This window comes from Acipenser ruthenus, chromosome 31, assembly GCF_902713425.1.
Source record: "Acipenser ruthenus chromosome 31, fAciRut3.2 maternal haplotype, whole genome shotgun sequence".
Lineage (NCBI taxonomy): Eukaryota > Metazoa > Chordata > Actinopteri > Acipenseriformes > Acipenseridae > Acipenser > Acipenser ruthenus.
Window position 1 is genome coordinate 8,011,250 of NC_081219.1, and position 12,400 is coordinate 8,023,649.

The window sequence follows — 12,400 nt, forward strand, 5'->3', positions numbered from 1 at the left end:
ACAAAACACTGTACAAAAACAACTAAGAAACAAAATGTGGCCAAGCTCGGGCCAAGCACCACTCCCACTTACAGGGAGGTCCCGCTTCAGGAAACTTCTCCCTGCATAAACTAAATAAATTTTGGATTAAAAATCCCCTAAAATAATCCCTACCTATTGTCCTATGGTTCCACACGGAGTCGTAAGGGTTCTCCTCCTTCACCTCCAGGCTTGCACAAAGAACAACAAAACAAACTGGTCTTTCAGCCTCTTTTTAAAGGCAGGTGGTCAGGGTGAATTGATTATCAATTATGCAATTGAACCCTGGCCACCTGCTGCACATTGGGTTTCAATTAGGCAGGCAGGGAAAAAAAAATATTGAACACTTGAAAAGGGAATCTATAATGAAAATGATATTGCCCAGGTTAAGATGAAGCCGTGTATAGGTTATAGAACATTGTGATTCAACAGGTCTATGCAGTGTTTTTATAGTATGCATTTCTAACTACTGTTTGTTCCACAGACCGACTGTTCTACATTTACACCTCTGGGACTACAGGGATGCCTAAAGCTGCTATCGTGGTGCACAGCAGGTGAGGGCTCTGAGCGATACACTCTTAAGATACTTGAACCCAATTCTTCAGTTTGTATCTGTGCAGAGATGAAAAATCTCCACTGACTGGCAGATTTCCTGCTTTTACTCAGTCCTCTGGGGCTACTGATGTGATCAATGCAGATTCGGGAGAAAAAAAATCCCCTTTTTCTTTTTTAAAGCTATTAACACATTTATGACAGTTGGTGTAAAGTGTTTCTGCAGTGTAACACCGCTAAATTATTATGTAAATCGATCTCAGCAAAGTAACAGGAAAAAAACTGAAATAAGGCAGTTGTTTTACATTCCGTACCCCATTGCACTGGTGCTTGCAGACAGCTGTCTTGGCAAGTTGTTATTACACTGGTCTACAAACAAGTACAGAATTGTGAATTAAACCGTTCTACAGTTCACATTGAAGAAAATGGCAAATAATGGAACGGAAGGCAGGTGCTGGCAAAACATTAAGATGCATATATATTTCTTTTCTGTTTCACTTGTGGAGCGAGCGAGCGGGGTGGGCGGGGTTGATCACGGACGTTGTTGACAAAGCCTGTAAACACCCACAGTGAATTATAAAATACACCCCATGTTTAAACAAGCATCTTTTGAAAATAAGAAGTTGCCAGACATTTGCTTCCCATAGAAGACAGAGTGAAAAATCAAGAGGTCATTTTTAAACTTTTTTATTAACCGAACGTTAAGATTTGTTTTAAGTTGTACACAGACTCCTTAAGTTTAAACTTTTTTTTTTTTTTTAAATTAAACTTACATGACATAAGCAATTAGTGTTTGTTTTATTAATGTTTTCTTACATTTTTTTCCATGGTAACATAAAATGAAGCAGAAAGTGTCAACTTTGTGCTTAATATAAACATTTACAATATTAAATGCTTAGTATTGCAAATAGAGGCCCAAACAAGTGGATGATTAGCTCAAGTTCAAGAGCTCTTGCCTTGTGTGTGCCGCACTGAAAGTATTTTGTGTGGCTTCTTTTGTAGGTTCAGTGTTTAGGCTTATTATTATAATAATAATAAAATAATAATAAATAATAATAATAATAATAAATTATTAAAAAATAGATTTCACTTGCATGTTTTGTGCACTCTCAAGTATGGGAATCTCTGGGTTTGTGAAGCCAGCAGTTAAAGTTCAGTGTTATTTGGTATACATTCTAATTTCAGGTGTAATCTGAATCTTAACTTCATTCAATTTGGGTTCCTGAGCAAAAAATCCAACACAACAGTGGATCCCAGATTCCTGCCAGTTTCCAGCTTTTTGTGCGTCTCCTCACTTCCATCTCTGATCTGTGGGCATCTTGCTAATCATATCATAAAAATGCTACCAAGAATTTAAAATGAGTATATTGCCTCTTGTTGGCGTCCTGTCCAGTTCCATGTGTTTTTTATGCTTCTGTTGTATGTATGTATGTATGTATGTATTATGTATGTATGTATGTATGTATGTATGTATTTATTTATTTATTTATTTCTACTTATAGATTTTTCAAGTATGTTGTTCTAGATGTTTCTTCCTGGTATCTAATCACTTCCTGTGTGTAGGTCACATCCCCTGATTGCAGCTGTAATTGAAGTTACAGAACAGCAGCCTCTACTGGCTTAACTTCAGATTTTTACATAATCCAAGTCAAATTTATAAACCAAGATATCTTGAACAAGAGAAAGAGATGCAATTTAGGGCAGAGTTAAAGGCAGGGGCTTAATTTGAATGATCTGAACGCTACTGAATCTGAATCGGTGGTCCTCAAAGGTGTGCCTGCGACCACAGCATACTGCAACACTAACATATTCGGAGTCATTTCAGTCTACTTGCTCCGTCTCTGCTATTGTGCCGTTTTGATGAATCTATATTTAAATGTCATTTTATTTCACATTTTGGAAAAAGTAATTTGTTAAATAGCCCATTTTGGTAATTATAAATACAGTGAAGCTACAGAGGAAGATTTAAAAGTAAGTTAGTGAAATCACTATAGGAGTGTGGCAAAGTGCCCCCCCCCTGTGTATGTTATATGTTACGTGTTGTGTGTAAATGTTGGTGTATAGGCATTGGTACACGGGATATAAGCGGTCTGTGTTTCACGTGTGTGTAAATTGTATATTTGTAGTTAGGCACGGGGATGGCACATCACATCACGTGCAAGTAAAAAGTAATAGTATGTGAGCACGGGGAATTGCACTTTAATTAATTCACGTGCAGTTGTACCGAGATTCCAATTGAATGATTGACTAGCAATCGAATCTCGGTACAACTGCATAAAAGCTGCATGTTTTCACTCACTGGTGGTTGGGTGTTCGGTGAGTGGAGAACGGGAGAGAGAGAGTAGGAGAAAGTAAAACCAAGTAAATAATAAGTATCTGCTCACCGTGTTTTGTTCGTCTGTCTGTGCACTGTTTAGTTCGTTTCGTTTGTCTATTTATTTTGGCGCAAGTGCCGTGTCCCGTGTTTTTGTACTGTTAAACCTTTTTATTTTGTTAATAAACGCTGAGTGCAGCCATTGCACTCAGCTCATCACCATCACCGTCTGTCTGTGTTTGAATTCCTTCCTGCTTCCGGTCTGACGCCACCCACTCTGGCCGTCTTTGTGACACGTGGTGTCAGAAGTGGGATAACAGCGCCTCCAGGGCTCAGGCCAGAGCGGGAACCGCAGTTTTTTTTGGGGGAAAAAAAAAAAAAAAAAAAAAAAAAAAAACCAAAGGAGAAGAAATGGGGAGAAGAGGCTGGAGAAGAGCACAGGAGGGCAAAGGGAGAAAGGTGGAAGCAGGGCTGTGGTGTTTCGACTGTGGCCAAACTAGCCACACCACCATACCCTGCTCCGTCCACAGGACCCTACAGGCAATGGCCCAAAGACTGGGATGGGGGGAGTGGTGCCCTGGCTGTGGGGCATATGGGCACACGTTGGCCCTATGCCCCATGCAGGATGAAGAAGAGGAGCCCTTGCTGCCACGTCCTATGCCTGAGTGGGAGGAGCCCGAACGTCCACAGCCCGAGTGGGAGGAGCCCGAACGTCCACAGCCCGAGTGGGAGGAGCCCGAACGTCCACAGCCCGAGTGGGAGGAGCCCGAACGTCCACAGCCCGAGAGGGAGGAGCCCGAACGTCCACAGCCCGAGAGGGAGGAGTCGGTGCGTCCACGGCCCGAGAGGGAGGAGTCGGTGCGTCCACGGCCCGAGAGGGAGGAGTCGGTGCGTCCACGGCCCGAGAGGGAGGAGTCGGTGCGTCCACGGCCCGAGAGGGAGGAGCCGGTGCGTCCACGGCCCGAGAGGGAGGAGCCGGTGCGTCCACGGCCCGAGAGGGAGGAGCCGGTGCGCCCACGGCCCGGAGGGGAGGAGCCGGTGCGCCCACGGCCCGGAGGGGAGGAGCCAGTGCGTCCTGTGTCCGGAGGGGAGGAGCTGAAGGCCCAAACCCCTATTTTTTTTTGGGAGGGACGAGGGCGTGAAGCTCAGGCGCCACAGCAGCCGCTGTTTTTGCTGCTGAAGGGAGCCCAGCGGAGACGCCCGCCACCAGCTCTACCCCCGCTGTCGGAGGAGCCGGCAGCGCCACCAGCCCTACCCCCGCTGTCGGAGGAGCCGGCAGCGCCACCACCACCACCACCCGAGGGAGAGGAGCAGGAGCTGCCTCTGCCTCCACCACCACCCGAGGGAGAGGAGCAGGAGCTGCCTCTGCCTCCACCACCACCCGAGGGAGAGGAGCAGGAGCTGCCTCTGCCTCCACCATCCGAGGGAGAGGAGCAGGAGCTGCCTCTGCCTCCACCACCCGAGGGAGAGGAGCAGGAGCTGCCTCTGCCTCCACCACCTGAGGGAGAGGAGCAGCAGCTGCCTCTGCCTCCACCACCACCACCCGAGGGAGAGGAGCAGGAGCTGCCTCTGCCTCCACCACCACCCAAGGGAGAGGAGCAGGAGCTGCCTCTGCCTCCACCACCACCACCCGAGGGAGAGGAGCAGGAGCTGCCTCTGCCTCCACCACCCGAGGGAGAGGAGCAGGAGCTGCCTCTGCCTCCACCACCACCCGAGGGAGAGGAGCAGGAGCTGCCTCTGCCTCCACCACCACCCGAGGGAGAGGAGCAGGAGCTGCCTCTGCCTCCACCACCCGAGGGAGAGGAGCAGGAGCTGCCTCTGCCTCCACCTCCCGAGGGTCTGCTGCTGCTGCCGTCGCCTGAGGTCATCGAGGGTCCTGCTTCGCCTGGGGTCGCCGGGGCCTCTGCTTTGCCTCGGGTCGCTACACTGTGGCCGGAGCTCCATGAAGGGGAGCTGCCGGCCATAAAGAAAGAGGGGGAGGTCAGGAGACCAGCTCCCCCAGCTGCACTTTCGCGGCAGCAGATAGTGTGGCTGAAGCCCCGGAAGAGGGAGCTGCCAGCCATGAAGAATTGGGGGGTGCCAGACATTCCACCATGGCCACCCCCAGAAACAACTTGCTTCCCCCTCTTCCGGGACTTTGGGACTGAGGGGGGAGGTGGCCATTGAGGCCATGTGTGCGTTGCACAAGGGGGGGTATATGTGGCAAAGTGCCCCCCCCCTGTGTATGTTATATGTTACGTGTTGTGTGTAAATGTTGGTGTATAGGCATTGGTACACGGGATATAAGCGGTCTGTGTTTCACGTGTGTGTAAATTGTATATTTGTAGTTAGGCACGGGGATGGCACATCACATCACGTGCAAGTAAAAAGTAATAGTATGTGAGCACGGGGAATTGCACTTTAATTAATTCACGTGCAGTTGTACCGAGATTCCAATTGAATGATTGACTAGCAATCGAATCTCGGTACAACTGCATAAAAGCTGCATGTTTTCACTCACTGGTGGTTGGGTGTTCGGTGAGTGGAGAACGGGAGAGAGAGAGTAGGAGAAAGTAAAACCAAGTAAATAATAAGTATCTGCTCACCGTGTTTTGTTCGTCTGTCTGTGCACTGTTTAGTTCGTTTCGTTTGTCTATTTATTTTGGCGCAAGTGCCGTGTCCCGTGTTTTTGTACTGTTAAACCTTTTTATTTTGTTAATAAACGCTGAGTGCAGCCATTGCACTCAGCTCATCACCATCACCGTCTGTCTGTGTTTGAATTCCTTCCTGCTTCCGGTCTGACGCCACCCACTCTGGCCGTCTTTGTGACAAGGAGATAAAAAGCAGTTCAAAGAACACTGAGACTAAATCTGGGACTGGCTGTAATATTCTATGCTGTAGCTTCTTCTAAATCCCTTGGTGCTTCCGTCCCTTGCAGGTACTACCGCATGGCTGCTCTGGTCTACTATGGCTTTGGGATGTCCTCCGATGATGTGCTTTACGATTGCTTACCACTCTACCATTCGGCAGGTAGATCACATACACTTAAGGATGCACACAATGTGCGCTTATACACACACTAACGTTTTTGTTGAAAAGGGAATTCCCATTCATAATATATACTGAGCATCAAAAGAACTTATCACTTGTATTTGAGCATCATATTTGAATAAAATTCACTAGATGTGATCGAAAAATGACAAACTGTTTTAGAGCAGGTGCAGTGACTTTTTATTGTGCTGATTTAACAGTTGTCATCACGAAGATGCTGCAAAATGATCTGTCGATCTTGGGCAGGTGTTGTGACTCTTGGTCTCCCAGTTTGTGGCCTGTCATTGACAGAGTGTGTCTGGTTATACTGTCTCGCCAGGTTTGAAATTGCTGGCTTTGAGTACCCAAGACGGCGAGTCACAGTACGCTGCCCTAGTCCAGCCTCCAACATGCCGATTGCACAAAGGCGCTGCTCTCTTGGCAGTCGTGGCATATTGGTTTTTTTTCCGTGATTTTTCTTTTGCTTTTATTCAAGCTTGTAATTCAACAGCTGAAACCACTCCATATCCAGTGTCCAATCAACTGTCTCACTAATTAGGTGATTAAGTGCATATGCTTCATAGTCACTCAAGCATGTCATAGTCAAGGATGAATGATAGAGTGATTAAAAGGAAACCAAAAACATTTCATCAATGTCCATCATTTATATACCTTTTTTTTCCGAAAATAAATGTGTTAATAGTGATAAGTTTCTTGTGATGCTCGGTATAGGTATGGAGAGTTGTAATGAAGCTGACTTTCTTAAAGAAGGAGACTGACATAGTAGCAGGAGACGCTTCTGTAGAAAGCACCTCAGCAGTCCTGCTTTCATGATTGCTTTCATTTTGGTTGTAGTTATTTCCTTGACTCTTGCCTCTTGTGCGCTTCTATTTGCTCTATAGGTACAGATGGACAGTTTGCAAAGAAACAGATGTTACAGTAAACATGTTCTTATTTTGATATCTGATACAACATTAGGTGAAATATCTGTTGGCAAGCCTTGCTTTCAGTCAGGCACTTCCTTGGTCACTTCACCAGCTGCTTCCTCTATAGACTGACATACTTTGTAGCCAGTAACATTCCTTGCCCTCAATCAACTCTGAGGTGATATGACCTAGCAAGTAAAAACAGACAGACGCGCTGCAAAACTGCACATGTGACGGGTAAGAATCATGGAACCGCTTTAAAGAAGGTTCTCCTGGGGCTGTTTTTTCAAAACTTTTAGTCTGGATCAAAGTGATCCGGATTTTTCGGAAAATGTCACTGCTGGATTACATTTATCCAGATGACAAATAATCACGATTACAAAATCCTGAAGTAGGCTAGTTCTTAATATATATATATATATATATATATATATATAATGTGGTTTTTTTTGGCCTTATTTATGATGTAATCTAATTTAACAAAATAAATAAGATCAATAAGTAAATCTAAATTGAATAAAAATAAAACTTTTGAAAAAATGATATGTTTTTAGACATCATCTTCATCGTCTTCCTCATCGGTCGGGAGTCCAGCATCTCTCAGACGAGCTTTAAGGAGGCGTATGTCAAGGTGTATGTGGAGGCGTATGCGTATGCTTTCTTATTAAAGCTATACCACTAAATGCGTGTTTTCCTTTTTGCTTGCATTGATACAAAACTTAAATAAGTAAATATTATATTCTGACACTCTATTTGGACATATAGCGTGTGTTTGCAATGACAATTCAAACAAAATTTCTATGATCATTTAAAAGCTAAATCCACCAGTAGGATCACAATAATCCTGGTATTTTGGATCAAAGTAATCCTGATCTCCTCTTTAAAATTCTGAAAAACTCAATTGCAACATTTAATCATGATTAAAACTGTGATCGGATTACCAAACCTAAATCTGAATCACAGTAATCATGATCGCATTTCGATGTTTTGAAAAACCCAATTGCACAATCTAATCCAGATCAAACGCGGAATCCAATTACCAAAGTTTTGACAAACCGGCCCCTATTTTGCGGCTCGCTTGCTCCCAGCTGAGCTAGTCTTGCTTGTTTCACCCGTTTCCAGGAAGCTGTTCTAGTCGTTCTGTACCAGCGTCATGGTGCTCATACCTGGGTGTCAGGGCCCACTTCCAATAGTGGTCTTCAGCTTCCTTGCCTTTGTAAATGGACAGTGAGCACTTGGTGAAATCTCTTTGGTTAAAATGGGTGTAGCCAATCAATACTTTCATAAATGGTACCTGTCATGCATTTCCATTGGCTGTACACTGTAGGTCTCAAATGTTCAGTTTCAAAAGAAGTAGGATACCGCAAGCATGCAATTTCATTTTAAACCAAGACTGTTGCACTTTCACTTTCTGGGTCATTTCACCTTGGCACTGCCTTTGGGGTCAAAGCATCTTATTGGCTGCAAAGCATGTCAGTCATTAGGAGAAGCAGCTGATTGGAAAGGCCCTGAAGGGGTGGGGACAATTTCACTCTCCAGACGAATTGACCATGAAAGTACAAGACTATCTGAAATCAAGGTCTTTTCTTTAACCTAGTGTAGTACCAGATATCATGTTTTAAAATATTTGCTAAAACATAGATTTATTTAAAAACGACACATTTCAGCTATATTTGCGTGGCGTGGAGAATCTGCAGAGTTGTTTTGTTAGCTTCGATCACTTTAAGGTCTCTTTGTCGGGTTGCAGGGAACATCGTTGGGGTTGGACAGTGTCTGCTCCATGGAATGACTGTCGTCATCAAGCGGAAATTCTCTGCTTCCCGTTTCTGGGATGACTGCATCAAATACAACTGCACAGTAAGTGTCTTTCCTTTTCCCTTGGAGGATCGTTTCTGGGTAAGCCTGCCTTGGTTCTCATTTTCAGTGCCGCTGTTTTTAAGGAGGTAAATAAAATTCTGCACATAGAGCAGACATTGAGTGTGCATTGTTGTATAAAAGTGGAATATCTAATATTTTTGAACATGTTCAGGTAAAGTCTGGTATACGTGAAAATGAATTGCGATACTTCCTGTACGTGATATTGTGTATATTCTATAGAGGTATATATCGTTTCTATTGTGATACAAGACCAAAAGCACAACGTAGCTCGTAGTTCACCAAGTGGTTCTTGAATGAAGAACGAGTGTGTTTTATAGTTGGTATGAGTTCATACTCTCCCTAACCCATTACATTTTTTCTCATTTAACAAAACAGTCTATCATTAAATGATCATTTGATCATGCTATGCGTTATACAAGTAGCCCACCAGGACCATCACGCTTATCATGATCCATATTGTATTGCATAGTGACATTAGTGTGTCATTGCTCCCCTTACTGATTATTTGGGGGAGTGTGGAGGCTCCCTAACTCCCCTGTGTGTTTGTCATGGTGCAGATTGTGCAGTACATCGGGGAGATCTGCCGATACCTGTTGAACCAGCCTGTCCGGGAGGCAGAGAAGAAGCACCGGGTTCGCATGGCACTGGGCAACGGGCTGCGGCCATCCATCTGGGAAGAGTTCACCTCCCGCTTCAGCGTGCCCCAGATCGCAGAGTTCTACGGGGCCACAGAGTGCAACTGCAGCCTGGGCAACTTCAACAACCAGGTAAGCACTGAGGCTGGAGGGGAATGCTAGCTGTGCACTGCGAGACTAGATCACACTGTGCGACTAAATCACACTGTGCCCCGAGCACAAAGGAACCTTTTTGTATCCTGGTGAAGAGTCCCTGTACGTCTGTCTGTGTGCTGCCAGTGTAGCATACATTTTTACATAGATCTAGAGAACTACTTATCCAATATAAAGGACATTCTTTAGCAGATGTTATTGAGGGTATAAGAATATGGTAATATAATCTCTGTACATCCTCTATGTACATATGTACCTTTTATATTCACATAACATTTTACATATATATAGAGAACTGCATATTCAATTGTGATAAAACTTGGTAGAGACATTCTTTAGAGAATATCATGATCTGGGTGTGTGTGAAGGTGCCTGAATGTGGGTCATGGTGGCCTACTTTTTCATGATATGCTTAGGGAATTTTGTCAGCTCTAAAGGTTCAATAAAACCCAAAACCATTACAAAAATCCAATGGCTATGTAAGCCAAGTCATTCGTGGTAAATAAAACTGCACTCTGTACCCTCTGCAGATAGGTGCCTGTGGGTTTAACAGCCAGATCCTGCCCTTTGTGTACCCGATCCGACTGGTGAAGGTGGACGAGGAGACCATGGAGCTGATCCGGGGTCCCGATGGAGTCTGTATCCCCTGCAAGCCAGGTACTGTCCTGCCACTGCACCCACCCTGCTGCTGCTAGTGTCGCCAGAGCCAGCCCAGCTCCCAACTGATTGAAAGGAATTCATCTGCTGTTGTAAAAGCCCTGTTCTAGCCCCCCACCCAAAGTCAGTTTGATCATACTGGTGGTAATCCCCACTCTTAACATCCTTGTGTGTAATAAGGTGCAAGTGTCCTTTTTGAACCAGGGGAATGTCATGTTTGGTAAAGCGTGCTATAGACTGTGCTGTCTCTTTCTCTTTCTCTGTCTCTCTCAGGGGAGCCAGGGCAGCTTGTAGGCCGAATCATCCAGAACGACCCCCTGCGCAGATTTGATGGCTACGTCAACCAGTCGGCGACTAGCAGTAAGATCTCACAAGACGTCTTTAAGAAAGGGGACAGGGCATACCTCTCAGGTAAGGGGCAGAGCAAAGCTACACAGAGGAATACAGGTGGTGTAGAACCCCCGGGCTCACTATGGAACTGCCCTTCTCCCTGTTCCAGGTGATGTGCTCATCATGGACCAGTACGGCTACATGTACTTCAAGGACCGCACAGGGGACACATTCCGCTGGAAAGGGGAGAACGTGTCCACGACTGAGGTGGAGGGGACGCTGAGCCGCCTCCTGGACATGACGGACGTGGTGGTGTACGGGGTGGAGGTGCCAGGTAACCTGCAGTGCTTCAGCACAGACCTGTATAGACCATTGTATTCACAAAGCTTACCCCTGCCTAGTGCTTTCAGTGTAAATGTCTGAAGGTACCCCTAAACTCATTGAAGAATAGTTTGTTTTAATTCTAAAATACATACCTTCACATTATACAGGTGATTGTAGAACATGGAAGGTTATAACAGTCATTGGCTTTCTTTCTTCTACTACAGATTGGTCTTGCAATATCCCACAAGCCTGTAAGTACAAATGTAATCATCACCAAGGAAACGGTTTCAAAGCTGAAGTGCATATAAACAGCTATTACTACAAGCTTGTAACCAGTGCTCCAGATATTTTTTTTCTGTCTGTAGTAATTTTAAATTGCTTACAAACTGCAGTAGTTACTTTATCAAAAAACTAAGTAAGTCTCAATTAGTACAATTATTTTTTAATTCCTGTTGAAATTTTGCGCATGATTAATTTACTGAACGAAGTCAGCAGAAATGTAGGAAAAACATGAAGTTACAACTGTGTAGCAAGGTAGTGTTGCAGTCAAGGCTGGTCAGTGGCAGGAAGGCAAACCCAGTGTCAGGAAACTGCAGTTTTACGTTCAAATGCACACTTTCATTAGCAAAACAAAATAGACAAAACAAATAAACAAGGCACAGGGGCCAAAATAAAAGGTTCAAACAAAACAATACTTGCACCAGAAACATACACGGCCATCAGGCTGGGCAGTGTCCTTCACGGATGGCTTTCTCCTTAACTCCTTCACCAAACTGCGGATTTCTCCTCTTTTTATACCATGTGGCTGGGACTTGATGGATGATCAGTTATTCAATCAAGACCCAGCCACATTCCACACATGGATTTGACAGGGATGGAATTAACCCCCTCCCTGCCAAACTTTAAATACAAAAATACCCCCCCACACACACACTATTTACACTGGGAGGGCTTCCGTCCTGCCACACTGCTTTACACTTTTTTTACAATGTTGATAGCGTTACATTTTTTACAATATTATAGGTCTATCATAGTTAAAGTATAAAGGAGTCACTGTTAATGACTAAACCACAGACTTTCAAAAGTACTACTAAATGCTACAGGGTTGTAAACAGTCACATTAGTTGACAAACACAATTAAGAATCTAACAAAAGTATGTCTGTCCTGAACTAAACCGTCTCGGCTGCCACCAGTCTTGGTTTCATTTGCAGCAATGAGGTCTGTAAATAGTCTGACAGACCTGAAGAGTCTATAATTATGTGTAACCATTTCCTGCTGTTTTTGTGTGCACAAAAAACTCATCATTAAACTGATCATTAAGTCTCAGACTATTCGTCACCAAATGCTATCTCCCGTTTTTTATATAATCATTCAGAATAGTTTCATTTGGTTGCTAATGTTAAGGTTTATAAAATAAGATGTTCCTTTTAAATGACTGTTGTTTATTAATGTATAGTTTTAAATTGTAAAGATATTTTGTCCACTGTGGGTCTGTCAAAGTGCGGCAATAAGAAAGAGGTCTTATTATTTTTGAACGGTTACACAAACTAGACAGTTATTGGCAAGAATCCCTTCATATCTGAAGCCATGGTAACCATGCCTG

The 12,400-nt window shown here is 44.3% G+C and overlaps 1 protein-coding gene across 2 annotated transcripts in view; it reads left to right on the plus strand.

Moving 5' to 3' along the window:
* LOC117396890 (long-chain fatty acid transport protein 4-like) overlaps window positions 1-12,400 on the plus strand; it is a 34,041-nt gene that overhangs the window by 8,652 nt on the left and 12,989 nt on the right. For both annotated transcript variants that reach the window (XM_059005637.1, XM_059005638.1), the window contains exons 5-11: window positions 503-572; window positions 5,802-5,893; window positions 8,567-8,676; window positions 9,255-9,464; window positions 10,016-10,142; window positions 10,416-10,553; window positions 10,642-10,806. In XM_059005637.1, coding sequence (XP_058861620.1) covers window positions 503-572; window positions 5,802-5,893; window positions 8,567-8,676; window positions 9,255-9,464; window positions 10,016-10,142; window positions 10,416-10,553; window positions 10,642-10,806 — 912 coding nt within the window. The remainder of the gene's footprint in view (window positions 1-502; window positions 573-5,801; window positions 5,894-8,566; window positions 8,677-9,254; window positions 9,465-10,015; window positions 10,143-10,415; window positions 10,554-10,641; window positions 10,807-12,400) is intronic.